Below are 21,665 nucleotides of genomic sequence, written 5' to 3' on the forward strand. Positions count from 1 at the left end.
GACATTACATTGTCATAAATATGACTGCCTCTCCCAAGAGTACAACCATGTATTTTCAATATAAACATTAGATGCAGTCTTCAATTTTACTTAACATGGCTAGCAGGAACGCATGTGGCAGTGGTTTAATCACTGCTTTTCAGATTAGAATCTTAAATGCCTGTAGTATTTACATATTGAAAGGGGTGTGGATTGCAGTAAAAATCTGAAAGTGTTAAATTAATTATGAGTATTTTGGTGGTTTGCATAATCATTAAGAGAAAATTTCCATAATATCATATTGTGGAGGAAACTAATCAATGTGCCGTAGGCTGTGAAATATTTAAATCTGAAAAATGTGCCCAGTCTCTCTCTCTGTCTGTCTGTCTGTCTGTCTGTCTTACTCACTCTGTATCTCATATACATCCAGGAGTAATCCTGAATAACAGTCATTCATTAACAGAGTGAACTACAAGGGTACCTTGGTTTAAGAACAGCTTAGTTTATGAACAACTTGGATTAAGAACACAGCGAATCCAGAAGTAGGTGATTTGGTTTGTGAACTTGGCCTTGGAATAAGAACATGTTTGACTTCCTGTAGAGTGTGTTCCATTTGTAAACTGAGTTCCCCACTGCTATGGGAAAGCACACCTTGGTTTATGAACACTTTGGTTTAAGAACGGACTTCCGAAATGGATTAAGTTCGTAAACCAAGATACCACTGTAATCAGAACTTGACAAAATTCACTTGTAAATAAAATCACTTAAAACACAAACTTGGTTTCTAAATAAAATAAATGAAATAGAGCATGTTTTCATAACATTCTTTTGTTCAACCATTTCCTGCAAATTACCACCATAAAAGGTGTTTAGGCTTCTTTTGTGATTCCCCAAACACGACTCTGTTCATAACAGCACTGCTTTTCTCTCCATTCTCCCTCAACTTTGCACTTAGGGCTTTTGCTAACACTCACTTTGGAAGAGTTCATTTGTAAAACACACACGCACACACACAAAAAACAACAACAACAGAACACTGAGCATGTGTGGCATTGCTTTCTTGTACAGTGGTGCCTCGGGTTAAGAACTTGATTCGTTCTGGAGGTCCATTCTTAACCTGAAACTGTTCTTAACCTGAAGCACCACTTTAGCCAATGGGGCCTCCCGCTGCCGCTGCACCGCCAGAGCACAATTTCTGTTCTTAACCTGAAGCGTTATTTCTGGGTTAGCGGAGTATGTAACCTGAAGCGTCTGTAACCTGAGGTACCACTGTATTTTATAATACAGGCGTTTTGTTGGCTACTGTGAGAACAGGATGCTGGACCAAATAGGCCACAGGCCTGCCCCAGCAGCTTCTTCTCAGACCCTCCAAGTGTCCCTATTTTCCAGGGACATCCCTTATTTAGAGAAGCATTCCTGGTTTCTGATTTGATCCTGGAATGTCCCACTTTTCCTTAGTATGTCCCTATTTTCATTGGAGAAATGTTGGAGGGTATGGAGTTATCCGACCCCCAGGCCATCCAAAGGCAATCCTATATAGGGAAGTTTTTTAATGTTTAATTATGTTTTTATGTATGTTGGAAGCTGCCCAGAATGGCTGGGGTTACCCAGTAAGATGTGTGAGGTATAAATAGTAAAATTATCATTATGGAATGGGACATCCCTATCAGATAAATGTTAGGTGGTATGTCTTCTTACATTCTTATATAAACAAAGCCAGAATGATTACTTTTCACACTGACATTTATTTTTCTATGTACATACCTTTTTTATCTATAATCTATTTTAGAGTCATGTGTAACTCTCAGCAGAACTTTCCAAACTCTCATTATGCAAAAGTAATTAAAATTATTGAAAGGAAATTGTAAACGAAGGGGGGAAAAATAAAAGATAAACACACTGGAAACTGTAACATGAGCAGAATAAAAATTGTCCATAAAATTCTCTTGATGCAACTAAGACATACGATCAATTCACACGCCACATTCTCATGGAGTGTTTGGCAGTGGTGGTGCATGTTCTCATGCTGCCTTGGGCACTTGGGCACCAGGGAGGCAGGGCACGGGCTGTGGAGGGCAAACGGAGTCTGCCATGTGCCAGTCCAGCCCTCACCACCAATGCCACCAGAGCAACACCAATCTTGAGCCGCTTTGCAAGGCTGGATTGAGCCCAGCCTTGGAAGGCGGCTCAGTGAGGAAAGCATAAGAAAGAGGCCATGCATCCCAGTCTCACCCTCAAGCATGGCTGTTGGATCCCAGCCTCCATTAATTAAAAGTTTCCTGTGGAACCCCTGCTTTAATTGTGCTTCCAACTAACTTCAGAAAAGCAGTGTCACAGAAGAGCGAAGGGACTCTGGTATGAAATGAACCATATTTAAAAATGAATAACTAGGATAGACAGACACTGTCAATGGACTTTGTATTTGGTAGAAATGGAGTGAGTTGGTTTTGTTTTGTTTTTTGCTATTGTGGGAGAGGGTAATCATTCAAACTTATTTTGCTTTTTTTTTAAATGTTACTTTTATAGCAAGACTTGGTAAAATAATAGGAAAAGGAAAAGACTACAGAGTTTCCATTATGCTTCTTCAGCAGAATTTCCTCCAGATACCTAAAACTTATATATTGGCATTAGCTATTGCTGCACAAGTATTTGTAGTGCCTCAGCTAAAGTGCAGTCCAATACCTAACATCATTTCTCAGGCAATCTTCCAGTGCAACTTCTGTTAGGAATGACCAGTGCCTGTTTGGGAAAGCTTCTGCAACTTCTAAACAATCAAAATATATATTATATAATTTGGAGGCTGATTCCCAAGTGTGTAGTATCACATGGCTTTGGGAAAGGGTCTGCCCTAATGCTAGGAAGCTGGAGAAGTTCAGCAGCATTTCTTTATGAACAACATAGCAGTTAAGACTTGCTACATAGATAAGGCTAAAGTTCCAATGAATTCCCACTCAGCTATGGAGGGAGCCACAGCCAGAGAGGAGAGAGGAGTTTCTATTACGTACTAGAGACATGTCTCTTAAAGAAACAAACCACAAACTCTGCTTTAAATTAAATAACAGGGTGCCTCTGAGCACATTATGAATTTGTTTCCAGTACCAGACCTGAACTGAGTGCACAGTTCCTTCACACAGAAGTCCACACTTCTCCACCTTTCCTCCTTTCAGCAACTTAATTTAGGTGGGGGAAAGCCATTTTGTTGTTGTCGTTCTTATACAATTCAGTGTCAGAAGCCCTCTTGGATGTACTGCAAATCTGCCAGAGATCTTCCAGTAAAGCCCGATCAATCTTATGCCTGCCCCTTGGTACAACCTGCTTTTAACAAACAAACAAACCCTGTGTAATGTCAATAATGTTCCTTATTACAGGATCAAGATCACTCAGCCTATGAAAGGATGCAAATTCACAATGCAGTGGATACAACTCTCCATTCAACATGGCCAAACAGTCATTTCCCTCAACCTCAATGACTTTGAGCATGCTGTTTAAACCAGCCCAGTGACTTGGGGTTGGTTTTTTGTGGGGGGTTTTTGTGGGGGGGGGGTTACAAAAAGGCAAGGGCTGTAGCTCAGTGGTAGAGCATCTGTTTTGTATGCCAAAGTCCCCAGGTTCGACCCCTTGGCATCTCCAGGTAGGGCTGGGAATGTCCCTTGACTGAAACCCAGGAGCTAGCTGGACCTGCTCTCTGACTCAGTAGAATGCCGTTCCCACCATTTTGGAGGGACAAAGTTCCCACACCTCTCCTCCCCTGGAAGAAGAGGAGAGGTGGTATCTCCCTAGAGGAGAATGTGATGGTCTGAGGACAATTTCGCCAAATGGGGAGAAGTGGTGACAGGCTATTTAAGCTTGCTCTGCCCCACACTCTTTAAATCTGTATAAGGCCTGAAGCACAAGTATACTTTTCTCAGTATAATCTAGTAATAGCCACTTCTGAGGGCCAGCACATTACATCTAGCGACTGGTGTGTGTTTTTTTTTTAATTTTAATTTTCTTTCTCCAATGCTTTTCTTTTTTAAGGCAAAACAACTATAAGTAGTTTGGGGTTTAGCGGAAAACCTGCTGAGAAGGAAGGGGGGCTGTTTAACCATTTCCATGTCAGCTCAAAAGTGCCCCACTGTGGATGCAGGAGAAAACATTAAAAAAAAAAAAACAACCTAGAGAGAATAGCAGGTGACAGGTGCTTTTGAGTAGATAATGCCTGGAAAGAGAATGAGAGTTACACAAACATTTCCTCCTCACTCAAGCCACTCAACAATGCAGCTTCGCATTTGATGGGTGGTGGGAGGGGAATCCAGTCGCAAAACGATGTATCTGGCTTTCCTGGGCCAGACCACCCCAGTGCAGATATTTGAAAGCTTTTGTAAGTCCTGTTTTCATTCCCTAACCATTTGTTTCTTTATCTCCGTCAGGTTCAAAGATTTGGAATTTAATGTCATTAATTTATCCTGGCATTCCAAAGCAAGAACAATATGCTGTGAAAACAACTCCCCTTCCAATTGACATTAAAAAGTGTGTCACATTCATTTATATTCAAAGTTCTCTTGAGTAGCTTAAGTCGTTGCTTTTTCAAGCTGTTGCTCTAGTTTTGGCTGTCGAAAATAGTTCACACTTATCTCAAGGGAAGCAGAATCAGCCTTTTGACATTATTTCCAGGGCTCCTAAAGAAGGAATCCAAGCTACAAAATAAAAGCAGGGTAAACATGCATCATCCTTGTCCTCCCACACCCTTCACTGGGGGATTCTGCCTTCCATAAAATTATTGAAACATCACTTCCCTTTTGCAGGGCAAGGGTAAGAATCGTTCAACTGACTTTGGAGGGCCTTGTTGTGCTCTCTCAGTTGTGAAAAATACAAGCTGCCATCATTTCTTTCCGAGGATGACAACAATACCCCACACAAAATAAACCGAAATGAATACACTAGGAGCCAGAATTTTGCCTCATGAATGCCACCCCCTACCCCCGTTCCTCAGTTTGCATTACATATATAATCAGCTATGTCATTTTTTGTGTGGTTCTATTACCCATTCTAGCTGGCATCAATATGTAAATATAACATATAAGATGTCACCATGGGACACATTGTCATGAAGTATTATATGTATGCCTGCCCTACTCAGCAACTGCCATTGACAAGGACCAAAGTGTGAGAATATTCGGGGGGGGTCACTATTTAAGTCTCTTGCTAGAAGGGCAAAGCTAGATGCTGCAGCCCTCGTCATGCAACATATGAAGAAGAAGAAAAAAGAAGAGGAGGAGGAGGAGGAGGAGGTGTTTGGATTTGATATCCTGCTTTATCACTACCTAAAGGAGTCTCAAAGCAGCTAATATTCTCCTCAAAGCAGCTAATATTCTTCCTCCCCCACAACAAACACTCTGTGAGGTGAGTGTGAGGCTGAGAGACTTCAAAGAAGTTTAACTAGCCCAAGGTCACCCAGCAGCTGCATGTGGAGGAGCAGCGACGCGAACCCAGTTCACCAGATTACGAGTCTACCACTCTTAACCACTACACCACACTGGTTCTCCAATATCAGCATTATCAAGATGCAACTCCATGTTAGGATCAAGCTTTTTAAATTTGCCAATAGGGCAACTCCATTAGCATTAACTGTATTTTGTTAATCCCTTCCGGACTAATACAGGCATCAATATGCCCCCATGCAATAGGCATGTGGGCAGGTTATAAAATGAAGGAAGGCACATACAAGAAATTAAAAAGGTAAATTTTCATGAGCATTCAGATTCTACAATAAAGTTGGTAGCACCTAGAAGTTTCAGTTTCACAGTTAGGAAGCAGATGTGCCCAGACATAACTAGAGCTTTGCATATAAAACCCAAAAGAAAAACAAGGCGTTAATGTGTGGAATCTTGCCTTCACGGCCATTGTGATAGTATACACAAAACATAATAGCCATGTTCATGTTGCTGCTTAGGAAGTTACGCCCAGGGGAACAATGTCAAGAGGATTTCAGAATCTGCTGAATGTGTCACCTGAATAGTGAGTTCATTTGGGTGATCTCATGAGACCTAATTTAGCTGCTAACTAGGAAAAACCGCCTTGTTAGTTGTTTGAGCTGCATCTTAGGGCCCTGGTTCTACAAATACACACACATAAAAAACACAATGCCGCCGAGAAAAACAATATAGCAATTGCTCATTTTAATTAAATTGGTAGTGTATACATTTTAATGAGAAGTTCTAGGACACTGTCCAACAAAGTTGCAAGTATCAGGGTGTGTGTTTATCATAGCTGTCAACTTTTCCCTTTTCTTGTGAGGAATCCTATTTGGAATAAGGGAATTTCCCTTTAAAAGGGGGGAAGTTGACAGCTATGGTGTTTATAATGGTAACATTCATCTAAACCTGTTTTAACTAATTGCAGGTTAATTAAAATGGTTTCACTTTGTTTAAACAATTACGTTTCTAATATATATTGTATCATGGTTGAGACATTATTCCTCTGGAACAATTTTTTTCCATCCTTCAAACAAAATTTCATTGACTAAGTAAGGCATCTGACAATTCAAGGAGGGAGGTGAGCCCTAAGTGGACAAAGGATAAGTGCTGGCAACAGCTTTGTGGATAGACGCAGCAGAATGGATGGATAAATGGAAGATATTTTAACTGGATTGGAAGCACTGCAAGTGAATTGTACTGCATTGTAAATCATCTGGAAGTATACTGTTCCTGTTGTATGCATGCTCCTACTATATGTTTTACGCAGCCTGGGGAGGGCTTTGCTCTGAAAGATGGTGAACCATGTATAATACTCTAAAATTATGTTCAAAAACGTGCAAGGATAGTGAATGGGGTGGACAGGTGATTGGCTGCAGCTGCAAGCAGGAGATTGTCAGCCAGAATTGTTGGCTGCTAGAAGGGCTGCTTTAGATTGGCTGCTGCTTCTCTAATTGGGTTGGTGATTGGCTTCTGCAGCAAACACTGCTGTTGATTGGCTGTTGTTGCCACAATTGGCGGCTGCTGTTCTGGGATGTGCCAGTGGAAAGCTTTTCTCAGTCGGGTAAGAGATGTTTTGCTGGGGAAGGGTCTGTTTGCGATTGGCTGTCACTGTGGAAGTGGGCAATTGGCAGCTGCCAACGATTGGCAGCGTTGATGTTGCATGTGAGCGATTTTGGCAACCCCCCCCCCCAAAAAAAGCTGTAAAACTCTGGGCAATCCTCCACAAAAAGCCAAGCCATCTCCCCCCCCCTTTTCTTAAATTTGAGTCCCCCAAAATAGGGGAGTCTTATACATGGGGACGTATTATAGACGGAAAAGTACAGTAAGTACTGTTATGGGTTTGTGGGTGCAATGCCTCCATAATTCCTTTTTTTAGTAAGAGTTGGAATTTAATAAATACTTGGAGATTTATACTGGAAGTCTTTAATAGCTGAACTCAGCTTCCTTTGTCACGAGATCCCCTTGCAGGCCATTAACAGGGAACAAAGACAGGGAGATGGACCACCAGCAAAGCAGAGACTCTCAGCTAGCTCCGCCCTGAGCTCTGAGTTCATTAGTCAGAAGAAATGGCCAAAACTTTTGATAGGAGTTTTAGGATTTTGGTTGGCTGTGGCAGTGATCGAGGGGGGAAAGTGTTAGTCTGTTAAATGCAGCAAGCTGGAGAGGAACAGGGAAGAGCACAACTCCCACCATTGCATGAGCCATTGACCATGCTGTCTGGAACTGATGGGAGCTGAAGTCCAACAAAATCTGGACAGCTGTGTCTTAAATAAATGAAAGAGACTTCTGGTTCTTTATGCTGGTTACTAACTTACAGGTGAAACTCGAAAAATTAGAATATTGTGGAAAAGTCCAGTTATGTAAGCAATTGTTTTCATTAGCTACTGGAGTTTAATATATGAGATAGAATCATGACATGCAAAGCAAGATATGTCAAGCCTTTGTTTGTTATAATTGTGATGATTATGGCGTACAGCTGATGAAAACCCCAAAGATGAAATTGTTAATTTGGGGTTCTCATCAGCTGTAATCCATAATCATCACAATTATAACAAATAAAGGCTTGACATATCTCGCTTTGCATGTCATGAGTCTATCTCATATATTGTTGTTGTTCAGTCGTTCAGTCGTGTCCAACTCTTCGTGACCCCATGGACCAGAGCACGCTCATAATATATGAGCATCTCATATATTAGTTTCAGCTTTTAAGTGGAATTACTGAAAGAAATGGACCTTTCCACGATATTCTAATTTGTCGAGTTTTACCTTTAGTTTGTAAAAACTGGGAGGCTTCTGGATCAAGATAAAAGTTTCCTCATTTGAACCTTAACAATACATCAACAGAGTAACTCGTGGGTTGCGAGGAGAAGAGAGGGTGGATCTTTTTAAATGCACCTTCTACCTTCTAATTATGCTATTAAGAAAATTCCCCAAACTGACACCTCTAATACAAAACATTTCTTTCAAAGAGAATTTAAAATCTGCTGGGATGTTTTTCAGCAGCAAATGTATGTCTGAAATAATGTGCCATAAATACAGATTTGAGTGGTGACTCACCATTGAGTTACCTGTCAGAATCTGTAAACATATTATAAAGGAGCTGAACAAACAAAATAAAAAGCAAAAGCAAAGATACGGTTTTCATGACAAAGTTTGTACTTGGTCTATCATCAGTGGTCATCTCAATTATGAAAAGCAGACAGTCAGAAATGTTTTTTGAGGTTAAGAGGAGATCATTAATTTGACCAGTATTTTCATTAGTGACAATGCAAAGTCCAACATTTGAGTGTCAAGAAGTCCTGTTGAGGCAACGTTGAAAGTAGGATGAGGAGTGCTTGTTTGTACCACATTGGGCAAGTTAATGGAGGACTGTAAACTCTCAGAAACAAACAAGTAAATCTTGTGGACAAAAGGATCTATTCGGTATCTTGGTAGAATCAATATCATGGGGAAACAGAGGGGTACATTTATTTAGAAAACAAATCATTCATTGGTCAGAAACTGCAATTGAGCTTCATACATTACATTTAGTCATCATGCCCCTGGGGCTGGGGGTCCCTTGTCCTGGCCACTCCCCAACCACCAGCACTCACCACCGGGGCTGATCTACCATCTACTCCCATGCCAAGTGGTTGCTTTGCTATTATCTGACCAATTTTTATTTTAAAAAGAGAATCTTGCAATTCGACCAGAATCAGCCCAAGCTAGGTACTGACACCCTGATCTGTTTTGCACTGCTTCCCTTCATCTTCTGCCTCCTCTGTGTCCTCTTCTGGCACTGGCTGGGGTAGGGACAGGCTGAAGAGTCCTATACTTACACATAAAAGTCTAGCTCTATGAGCTCCATCTCCCTAGTTTTGAGGAAAACCTTCCAGTGATTCACATTTCAGCCAGCCAGATGTGTATAAATGCCCTCAATGTTGTCAATTGATTGCTTTCACTCATGGTGCTGGATGTTCACACATTTGTCTCACATGTGATTTTATAGATCTAATGATACACAAAACTGTTCTTGGGTCTGTGTGTTTTGGTTTGCCATGAAAGGCTTAAATCTGGTGAAACTGCAAATGTTTGGGCTCAGAAACAGACAATAGACACTGCTTGTTCAATATATCCATGACCAACACCCTTCCAAGGTTCAGGAGAACAAGTCTTTGATTTGTCAAAGCATGGTTGAATTTAGGAATGGCTGTCACAATTTTTGGAGCTAGATATAGATATCACCCTTCTCTTCTAGCAGAAATATATCCACAGATCTGTTTAACTAAGCCTGCTTAATTAACATAGCGTTAGGAAATAAATGCACATTAACCTGGAAAAGATAAGGCTGAGAGGTGATATGATAGCCATCTTCAAACGTGTGACAGGCTGTTGCATGATGGTGGAAAGCTTATTTTCTGCTGCTCTAGAGGGTAGGACCTGAACCAATGGATTCAAGTTACAGGAAAGGAGATTCCAGCTAAACATAAGGAAGAACTTTCTGGCAGTAAGAGCTATTTGACAGTGCAAGGGACTACATCTCCTTCATTGGAGGTTTTCAAACAGAGGTGGGGGACCATTTGTCAGGGATTCTTTATCAGTGATTCTTTCATTGCAGGGGATTGGACCAGATGACTTGGGGTTCCTTCCAATGCTAGGATTCTCTAATTCTATGCCATGATTATCCATTAGTTTTCAGTAGTTGTATATCAGAGCCTTAAAAAAAATACAATCAGGTTTTCCCCACCTAAGCCTAGATTGACATTCTCTCTCAGCTGTTTTCCAATGCCATTGTATCTCTCTTTGCATGTTTGTAAGAAGACCTAATTTAAGGTGCCTGCTCTAGATCATTTCAGTGCTGCAGATACCAAACATAATAAGGTATTCTTTGCTATAAGTAAATAAGGATGTTGTGGTGCTGAGTAAGATGATAAAGCAGCTTTCTTTCAGCTCTAAATATATATACATGAAGCTCTGATAATAGAACAATAAAGAATGCAGAGTTGTGTTCTGCATTCATTTATATATGTATAGTTTACCACTATGCAGCTACTAAATGTAAATGAAGATAATATTTGCTCCAAGGGGAACTCAAGACAATGGCAAAATCCCTCTTTGGTTCTAGGCATGGACAGCTGGGTTTATAAAAATTTCATTAAGCTGTTCTTACAAAGAGATCATATCACACCTCCATTAAATTTTTTGAAGATAATATTCCATTATCCATCCCTGGTGCCCTTTAATGCTAAGATGCCAATCCTTCTAAGCTGCATCATCAAATAATTAATTAAGCCATACCCTAGACAAATAGTTAGCTTTTTTCTGGTTATTATGTCCAATTTTCATTCATTCGTTCAGCTACCCAGAGAAACAAAAGCACCCTACCCAGCATCAAGCAGAGAGAAAGAATCAGGTTGCACAAATTTGATTTGGTTGTTCACAGTGGAAAGTGATTAATACAATTTCCTATAATATACAGCAACACTGAATACTAAAAGGAGTCCATTTTCCACTGAGAAGAAAAATAACTTTGATTCACACGGCTGAAAAGAACCATAACTGCTTGAATCTTTCATTGCAGACCCAAATGTTTGAAGCCATACTGCTACACAGAAATTATGAAATTATTTCTTTGGTCTGACCTGTTGTTTCAATTTTATAAGTTTTCAAACATTCACATTATTACTCAGACGAGATCGCCCACTGACTAAAAGCAGCCACACGCTCGTCTTGGCATTCTGTCTCTAAGAACACAGGGGCATAAAAAGTTACTTGCTGGATTAGTCCAAAGACAGCATCCTGCCAGCCAAATGCCTATGGGAAACCTTCAAGCAGGATCCAAGCTCTCTCTCTCTCTCTCTCTCTCTCTCTCTCTCCCTCTACCTCTACCTCTACCTCTTCCTCTCCCATCAACTGGTATTCAGATGTGTGCTGCCTCTGGTACTGTGGTACTGGAGATATTAAACACTGATAGATTCAAATCATCCAGGAATGTTCAAATCCTTTTTCAAACCACAACAAGCTGGTGGCCCTCACCATACCTGGGAGAGAATGGTATAGCTTACATATACGCTATGTGAAAAAAGCACTTGTTTTGTCTTTTGTGATCACTAGATGATCATGAGTTCTAGTATTTTGACTAAAGAAGGAAACATCTTTCTCGGGCTTATCCACACTTCTGCTTCTCCTGTGCTTAGAAAGCCCAGGTCCATTATGTTTTCCGCTTGTCCCATGCTTTGTAGGAATGGTTCCAGGCAGTTTTTCATGTGTCCCACCACTTTCCCCAGGAAAACCTGTTCTTTGCTGCTGAATGAGAACAAATGTCATTATCTGCAGAAAAACCAATTGGTGCTCTTTCCAATTCAGTGGTCAACAGCAAGTTTTCCCAGAGGGGAGCAGTGGGGCAAGTGGAAGTGCATACAAGCTCTCTCATCACTTTCTCCACACAATGCAAACCTCTCTCATATCCCCTCTTACTTGAGAAGCAATAGTCAGTGACTTTGTCAGTTTAAGAGGTCTATGGGCAAGGGGACTCTTTTCCCCCACTCTGGGTATCCTTTCTTTGCTGTTCATCACCCTGGCTGCTTCACCACTGCCACCTTCTCTCCCCACCCCATCACACTGGTCATCTTAGATGCTCCTTCCTCACTGCCTGGTCCCTCCACTCTTACCTCTCTCCTCCACACCACCCAAGCTGGTAAAGAAAAGCTAGAAGAGGTCCCTTTTAAATAGGGAGGTAGATAGATAGAGTCAGGTGGGTATCCTGCACCATAAAATGCCTGGTGCTGAGGCTCCAGGTGTGCATACCATCATATTTTCTACGGAGTCCTTCAGGGCCAGGTTCTTAGGCACTGTGGGAAAATTAAGATGGCAGACATGCCTGGAGCCTTAGCAGCAGGTATTGTGCTATGCAGGGCACCTGCCTGGCTTAATTTTAAATAAAAGGGGTAGTGCAGTAACTGGTGTCTGCCCTGATATATCTGTTTCATGGCAATCCCCCTCTGGGTCCACTATTGTGGTCTCCTCTGTTATTTTTTATTTTTTATTTGGGGGTGGGTGGGAAGTTTCAGGCGACTGTGTCCTATGCTCTGAAGTCTAGCCCTAACATAGTCACTCAGCAGAGTCAAACTGGAGAATTCCAAAAAGGGAAGGTTTTTAAATCCCGGAGAACAAACACATGCCAGCCTTCAAATCAAGACTGGGCAAGCTTCCAGTTACACCTCTTTGCAAAGTCATTGTTTCCTCTTCCTTTTTAAGTACGGCCATCAATTTTATACCTTTAAAACAGGTAAGAAATGTCGCATATTCATGTACAAATTGCCAGCCCCACTTTGGTTCAAAGAATTTATCCTGGTTTCTTTTTGACTAACTATTTAAGCTAATCTGTTCTGGGGTTTTCTCCAACCTTCCAGAGCAGATTTGGGGACTTGGGGGAGAGGAAAGGAAGGAGAAGTTATGTTGCACAGCCAAAAGTCCTTGTGCTAGCAGAAGTACTTTGTTGGATACCGTCCATGGTAATTATAAACTCAGAATGGCTATGAACCAATACATTTTTGGTAGTTTAATGCAGAACAGTAGTTAATCTTTCATCTGGCCTTTTTTTTTTTTTAAGAGCTTGATTGTGTTAATGGGGGTCACTATTTCACTCACACGTATTTCCTTGCTAGTTTGGTATGTAACAATAGAAAACAAGCAAATGAAAACAAGGTGAAATCTATAATATGTTCCTACAAGAGTTGAATGCTAGGGGTATGACCTTAGTTACTTAACTAATTACTTCAGTTACTCCTGACGACTAAAGAACTCATCAAGCTCATTTTAAGAGCTTTTCTTTTTGCTTTCCTCCCCTCCTCTCGCAGCCGCACTCCGACAGATCACAGATTCACAGCATGAGCGATTGAACTTCAACCGAGGGCTGTGATTGCCGATTCGGCAATTTCTTAATGATGATGATGCTTCCCCCTGAAAATAGCAGACATAATGAGCATGCAAATGCTTTGTCAGGCTCACATTATTCTCTTATTAACTCGAATATCAAGATCTATTGCGTTTTTGTGCCTGAAAGTTGACATGCAGGCTAATGCTCATTACAAGGGGCCCTCGGAAAACATCGCCATAAAACATCAAGAAAATGCATGCTGAATACTGCTAAATTTCTGGGTAGCTTTGGTGTCTCCCCCCCCCTGCGCATCTCTCCAGTTTCGTGATTGGTGAAAGCCACTTTCTATTAGTGCAAGTGTGGTTTTAAACTATAAATAATATCACCCAGAGCTTTTAACAACTAAATGATCAAACCGTTCCTTTCGCATAACTGTAATTCCCAAACCTTGGCTGTGATAAGATGAGGGGAGCTAGATTCCAGCAACATCTGGAGGACCACAGATTCCCCAGCCCTGCTTTCAAAAAAACTATTATTCAATATAGCTGGATATCAGTACTGGCAGACTTACATGGTTGGTGTCAAGGTTACTGAGATAAAGTATGTGAAGTATTTTAAGCATGCAAAGTGCTATATAAATGCTAAGTACCGGTAAGTACACAGTATTCTGATTCACTTTACCTGGCATCTGCAGTCACTTGTGATCTGAGAAACGTTGCAGTGCCCTAGATGTTGCTTTCTGCTCTCATCTACCTGGAACTCTGAAGAATATAAATTGAGACATGCTCATCATAATGAATACATCACGCCTGCCCGGCTCCAAGTTCCAGGACTTCACACAGACTTTACAAATAATGTCTCATTTCCATGTGCGTGGTGGAGTCCTACCAATTCAAATGCCGCAGTTGTTACTGAGAGGATGGTATTTTGACATCAAGACTATGGCTACATAGCAGAGGGAATTGGGTTGCTATAGAATAGGGAGGTTTGCCAGTCTTGGCCGTTCAACAAATATCAATTATGCTACCCAGATTGCAACTGGCTTGCAAATAGTGGGTTCTTTAAAAACAGATCCACTGTTGATATCTGTTCAACCTATCTTGAATTATCGGTCTTTTGCTGGTGAAAGGAAGCAGATGCTCTTGTGCTTTAAAGACGAAAAGAGGGGCACACTACTGTCAAGCCAAAGATCACACCCTGATACATATTTCTGAATTACATACTCTGGTTTACATACGCCAGAAACTTCCACTTCGAAACAGGGAATTGAAAACATAGATTTAGGGTTCACATCCACTTCTGAAAAGCTGCAATAGACACTGTAATATAGAGCCATTGCCTCAAACAAACATATTAGTGTAAATGAGAACATTTACTGCCACCTGGGATGAAAGACCACGACAAAGCAGTGATCCATGAAGGAGAATTGATGCTTTTGAATTATGGTGCTGGAGGAGACTCTTGAGAGTCCCATGGACTGCAGGAAGATCAAACCTATCCATTCTTAAGGAAATCAGCCCTGAGTGCTCACTGGAAGGACAGATCCTGAAGCTGAGGCTCCAATACTTTGGCCACCTCATGAGAAGAGAAGACTCCCTAGGAAAGACCCTGATGTTGGGAAAGATGGAGGGCACAAGGAGAAAGGGGAGCATGAGATGGTTGGACAGTGTTCTCAAAGCTACCAACAGGAGTCTGACCAAACTGCAGGAGGCAGTGGAAGACAGGAGGGCCTGGCGTGCTCTGGTCCATGGGGTCACGAAGAGTCGGACACAACTAAACAACAACAACAACAAGGATCAGAACTACTTCACACCCTTTATCTCCTAGTCCTCTTTTCCCTGCTGGGCAACCCTTTCTCAGCTGCTAAAATCTTCCCTCCCCTGCAATTCCCATGATTATTGACTCCATGCTGTTGAGTTTAATAGAAGGGGGAAACATTTCCATCAGAATTGAGGGAAGGTGTACCGGTAAAATGTTCCTCTCCCTGCAATCCCACTTGTGTTACTCAGCTAACTGGGGAATAACAAAGAGCACTTCCTGTTTGAAGCACTCTGCAGCAAAAGGCATTTTTTGGGTGGTGGTGCTGTGATTGATTGATTGATTGATATTTCATAAAATTTACATACTACTAGATTATAGGAAAACCTCAAAGCTATTCACAAAAAAAGAAAAAGAAGATAAAACAACAAAATTATCACTAAAAGATTTACAACTGTCACTTAAAACATAGCAGGTGAAAACCGCAGTAAAATAGACTGAAACAAAATAAAACAAAGTTTCTAAACATGAGTAAGCTTGTCTAAATGAGAATGTCTTCAGCAAGTGCTAAAAGCAATACAGTGAAGGCACCTTCATTGTTATCAATAGGCTAGGAGTCCCAAAGTACAGGTGCTGCCGTGCTAAACAACAGAGTCCTTACAGATGTGCTGTGGTTGTGATGTGGCATTTGTAAAAGTGCCATTTCCAACAATTGAACCAGTTAAGTGGGGTAAACTGGTCCCCAAGTTGTTAATGGCTGCACAAAATTCAGCCAAGATATGCATATTCCCCAAGGCCTGTTATCTCCAGTGTTATTTACTATCCGTATGAAATAATAACATAATATCTATACATGTGCTTTAATATCCATTATATTTATTGTCTATATGAAATCTCTGTGGGCCATCATGGGGCATTTGTGGGCAAGGCACCATCAGTATGCCAATGACACTCTTTCTCAATGACATCTGAATCGGGAGAAGCTGTGCAGTTCCCTAAGCCAGTGCTTGGATGCAGTGGCAGAATGGATGATGGAAAACAAGCTGAGCTTGAATCCTGGCAAAGATGGAGGCGTTGTGGGTGAGGGGCTCCCGGGCTGGATAATTTGGCCTACCCTGGACAGGGTTGCACTCCCCCTGAAGGAGCAGCTTCACAGTCTGGAAGTGCTTCTGGATCCAGTTCTGTCCCTGGAGGAGGCCCAGGTAGCTTCACTGCCTAGAGGAGCCTTTTACTAGCTGCTACTGGCAAAAGCTATGGCCATTCCTGGGCCGGAAAAGCTTGGCCACAATAGTCTATGCATTGCTTCATTCAAGGTTGGATTGCTGCAATGCACTGTGTGGGGGGCTTCCTTTGGGCTTGATCCAGAAGCTGTTGTTAGAGCAGAATGCTGTGGTACGACTGCAGACAGGAGTCTTGTCAGCAGAGACATGCACTGGTTGCCAATTTGCTACTGGGCGAACTTCAAGGTGTTGTTATTAGTGTATTTAGCTCTTAACAACTAGGGACCATGAATGATTTATGTTGTATATGCCTAGTCAATGGTTTTGATCTGTGGAACTGGCACTATTACAGGTGCCACATAATACTTGTTCTCCACTGGTAAGAAATTGATCTTTTAGTGTGGCAGCACCCGGACTTTGGAGCTCTCTGCAGGTGCCTTCCCTATACTCTTTTCGGGGGCCACTAAGAACATTTTTGTTCAGGCAAGCCTAACCAGGCATGTGAAATGTTGACAAGTGTTTTAATCTGTTTTTTTTAGCTTATCGTTGGTTTTAATTATTCTTAAATAATTAAGTTGCTTTTCACTGGTAATTTCATTCCTTTTGTAAACTGCTTTGAGGTTGGCTATATATAGATATATGACATTCAAAATCATTCATATGAATAAATATGAACTTTATAAGCATTTTTTAAACCCTCAATTTCTCCCAGCTTCAGGAGCAATTAATTTCTCCAGATTTCTGCACACAGTTCAGTGGCAAAAGAGCAGAAGTTGTTTGGTTTTCTTTCCTCAGCAGTAGATTAAAATATCACAATAAATGTTACCAAGAAGGAGAAGGGAGGACTGTAGTTTTTAGCACTTTAAAGACAGGTTGAAAAGCTACTTTAAAGATGGGGCGGGGACTTGAAAGAGTGTAATGAAACCAATTAGTTCCTGACAGCAATTCCTTAATTGGACAGATTTGCAGATAGTTTTGTAATAGAAAAAGCCATAGAAGGCTTGTACACCAAATACTAACATCTTCATTTCCAAAGTAATGGGCACTGATACATTTACCCAAATAGTGTAGACCAACCTAAAAAGGATAAAGATAGAACATACCAATCACTAAACAACCATCTTGTGAACTGTGGCAGTACACAGCAGACACTCATTTTCCCACAATTATAAATTGGTTGTCAAGCGCCTTGTGACTCAAACGTTTCTTTAGAACCTGAACGTCTGACTCTGCTTCCGCAGCTTCCAACTGAGTGCAGGAAGCTCCTGCAGCCAATCAGAAGCCATGCCTTGGTTTCTGAATATTTTTGGAAGTCGAACAGACTTCTGGAACATATTCCGTTTGAGAACCAAGGTATAACTGTACTGGGTGTTTCTGATGCCTCATGACTCTGGGGGGGCATATCCAGGCACATACATAGATTCTTCATTGCAAGAAAACACCAGTTATTTCTCAGCTCACTGAGGAAAACACATTGAAACATCTGCATGAGTGGAGTTGTGCATGTTCATCCAAGCTGCTAATTTTTCTCATGGTGTAAACAGAAAGTTCACACGTCCAAATATCTAGTTTTTTGCTTGGGATAGACAGTGCTACCACATTAGCCACTTGTTTCCTGCATTGTTACACACTTTCATAAATATTTCTGATTCCTCCTCCCATGGTTTGTAAATCCCTTTTCTAAAACTACCTGGGAAGTAGCATTGGAGTTTTCTTTCAGTATTTATAGTCCTTTCAAACACTCCATTTATAAATAACATTTTCTAGCAGCCAGTGCCATAAATTCAGCACTTAAAGGAATACTATGGCTTTTGTCTTTATGTGAATCTCTGCAAAAAAACAACAACAACCCATTTTTTTAAGGAGGGAGCTGCTTCTTTCCTGGTTCAGATGTTGCTCCACACATGCAAGGCCTTTCTTCATTCCTCATGCATGCAAAGATCGCTTACTGTTTGATTGTGGCCCAACATGGGCGCAGGCGACCTGGGGGTGCAAATTGTTCCTCTCCTGCGCAGCCACCTGATGTCATCATTGCACTGAATATCTGCGCAAGAGGCTAGGAACTGCCTGTGAGATTCAAAGCCCTGTCAAACCACTTGTGTGCTGGTTGTGGTGGTGGGAATTGTGGGGTGGTTCTAGTTGGCTGATGAGCTAGCTGGCTGGCTTCAACCAGGTCTGCCCAATCTCTTTCAAATCAGCAGTGTGTGGCTTGGACAGCGCAGTCATCATAGGGTCTCCCCCCTCCTCCCTATAATTTTGGCTTTACCTGGGGTGGGTGGGCAGGATGTGCTTAAGACCTTGCTATGGGGCTATTTGGGGCCAGAAAGGAATTCTCCAGCAGACAAAACTGAGCCTGTCTGGAGGTTTTGCTTACCTAGTAGCAACTGTTACAACTTGTTGGCAAAAAAGGCATTGGGTTGGATCCTTAGTCCAGAAAAAGGGTGTGTGTAGGAGACCCCTCACCACTCCAGTCACAGTATCAGGGTACCCTGGAAAAGGGGTCCAGGAGAAGGTTTCTGTCTGAAGGCCCAGATGAGGGTTAATGGGCCATAGAATACATAGTGGTATCCTGGAAGGATTGCCCAGAATCGACTCTCATTGTAGAGTGATCCTTAAATCCAGGATTGACCCTGAAGGATTAATCAATCAGCAAATGGTCGGGTTGATTCAGGATTTTTCCAAGTTATTTCCAAGCCTTCCCATCTCTATTCAGGACCCATACCCAATGCCTATGCCCAAGCCTCGTGACATCTGTTATAAACAAAGCAGTGGCTGTTTCAATCCCAAGATACTATCCTGTTCTCATTTTCACCCATCATACCCCTGTCCCCTGTGACCTCTGGCCACTGCACCTGAAGCCTGCCTCATTCTGGACAGTGTCAGATGGAACTGCCCTGAGTTCATCTCCTGCCCATGAAATGCAATAAATGAAGAAGCCATGTTTCACAATTGCAGCTTGTTTTTCACCCATCTCCCCCATGTGGTATGATGATGATGATAATAATAAAAATCCTTTACAATGATCTTTTCTTAAAGCACACTGAGACAAATAACACAGTGTAATGAGTCCAAACTTTATTCTCCCAAATCTTTATATTCTACAGGTACAAACCATTTCTGTATTTCAGAGATGTTAGGCAAAGGAAAGAAAGAAAAGAAAATAAAAGAAAGAAGAGGGGAAAGTGTTAAAATCAATGTCAGGTCTGGGCCACTGAGGCTAGAATGCATACCTCAGCCACAAACCAGTCAGAGGAGGAAAGGGGCTAGTTAGGTGTTGCAAAAGAAAATGGGTGACATGTTTTGTCATCACACTGAGAAACACTCCATTTTAGTAAACTTGACAGATTCTTAAGCAGGCTTCCTCAACCTCGGCCCTCCAGATGTTTTGAGACTACAATGCCCATCATCCCTGACCACTGGTCCAGCTAGCTAGGGATCATGGGAGTTGTAGGCCAAAAACATCTGGAGGGCCGAGGTTGAGGAAGCCTGTTCTTAAGAATCAAGCAAAACTCACACTTTTAAAACTTTGTGACTCACAGTTGCAAGTTTTTGGACATCCTCATCAGAAGATCCCAGGGAGGCCAGTCCAATCTCTTGGGAAAACTGGGCAAATTTAGGGTCAGCGAGCAGAGGCACGTGTCCCAGAAGTTCATGGCATGTATCCCTGCAAGGAAATTACAATGCAAAGTTAGTAGAAGTATAAAAGCATCACTGGACTCAGAGAACTGGTGCATGCAAACCTCTTAGTCAAACCTGAAGCAGTTCAGTGGGCTTTAAAAAATGAATCTAGCTGTCATAAGTATTAAAAGGTTTGTTTACAAAAATAAATCTTTGACTGGTAGCTGGAGAATAAAACTTTCCATGCAGACTCACATTAAAGTATTTTTGGTCCAAATTTGACAGCGTCAAGCAGCACTAAAAAAAACCCAATGTGTTTTTATTTTTGTGTTTTGCATGTTGTTAGTTGCTTTGAGTAACTCCTTCAGGAGGGAAAAAGCAAGTTTGCATTTTTGTACAAATAAAGAGAGCCCACTGCCTCTGTTTTCAGGCAAAACAATACTTGGAATATGTATTCCTATTTTTTAATGCTATGCTCTGTTCCCCATTATATTCCTGATACTGTCCATCAAAAGAGCACAGTATGTGCCTGAGTTATTCATGCCAGCCCATCCACTATTGTTCACTGAATCACAGACATGCACACAAGGAATATGCTATGCATGAGCAGGACAATAGGAAGCAAGCAGGAGTTTCCCAGTTTGTCTGTTTTTCGTATTCATATGTATTGGACAATATGGAAACAGACATCATGGGGATTATGAATGGAGCTGAAGTCTTAAAGACTCAGCATTCATTTTCAATTCAGAGCTGTCACCTTGCGCTTCCTGTGAAAGGCTCATCTGTTGGGAATAGGGCCACTTTGTTACCAGGTGAACAATAATCCAAATTCTCCTGCAGGTGACAAGTTCATGTGTCAAGTTTCACATTACAAAGCCCTCTTTTCACCCAATGCCAAGCATTTCTCTAAAGAATATGTGAGAACACTCTTGAGTGGAACATGAGCGCCTCAATTGATTTCGGAACTTGACTTCCTGCCATAACCTTTCTTTACAGGTGCAGCAGTCTCAATGGCAGAACAATTTATTTATTATTACATTTTTTTATGGAACGAACATCCAACTACCGGTAAGTCATAAAGTAGACTTACTGAAATTAATAGATAGAAGCCCATTGACTTCAATAGATCTACTCTGAGCATGACCAACACTGGATTAGCAACCATGCTTTGTTGCAAGTTCAGTGTAGGGCATTGCCAGGAAAGGGTTCTCAACCAGCAGGGCTGAAAGAGACCTTTCTAAATGAGACCCTCTACAATCTGCATGACTTGGGCAGGTCTTTCATTGGCAGAAATACAAATGAGAACCTCTTGGGAAACACCCCCCAAACCTAGCAAGTAGCCACAAAACACTGAGTGTTTGTTTGGAGCGGATAAGTGTGGAATGGAGTGCCCTGAAAGAAGGTGTGGCTGGCTGGCTGGAACACTGAACAGGAGCTGTCACACTGGAACATTTTGTTACAGGTCCCAGTGCTTTTTTGGTAAATGTGAACTCTGAAGGTCATGTCAGTTTGCATTTCTTAGTGCAGAAAGTATTGATCTGATGTTTAGAGATCTTTCCTATTCTACTTAATTTAAAATGGTTCTGGAAGCTTCTCTGTGTGAAAGAAACAAGCAGAAGGTTCGTGATGTTTGGGTTATTCCTTCAGAGAAGCTGAGTACAGCTGGTTTAAACTGGTTCTGTTATCTCTTTCCAGTGCGTTTTTTCCTGGGGAGACGCAGAGGGACACATGCCCATAAACATTTTGTGAATCTAAGTTTGGCGTCATTGAGGGGCA

General features: G+C 41.6%; 1 protein-coding gene across 1 annotated transcript in view; it reads right to left on the minus strand.

Annotated features, from left to right (window-relative positions):
- The window catches only part of TPH2 (tryptophan hydroxylase 2), a 60,255-nt gene that overhangs the window by 9,522 nt on the left and 29,068 nt on the right, over positions 1-21,665 (minus strand). The window contains 1 exon segment of the mRNA XM_033161586.1: positions 19,809-19,935. Coding sequence (XP_033017477.1) covers positions 19,809-19,935 — 127 coding nt within the window.

Source organism: Lacerta agilis, chromosome 10 (assembly GCF_009819535.1).
Source record: "Lacerta agilis isolate rLacAgi1 chromosome 10, rLacAgi1.pri, whole genome shotgun sequence".
In the NCBI taxonomy this organism is placed as follows: Eukaryota; Metazoa; Chordata; class Lepidosauria; order Squamata; family Lacertidae; genus Lacerta; species Lacerta agilis.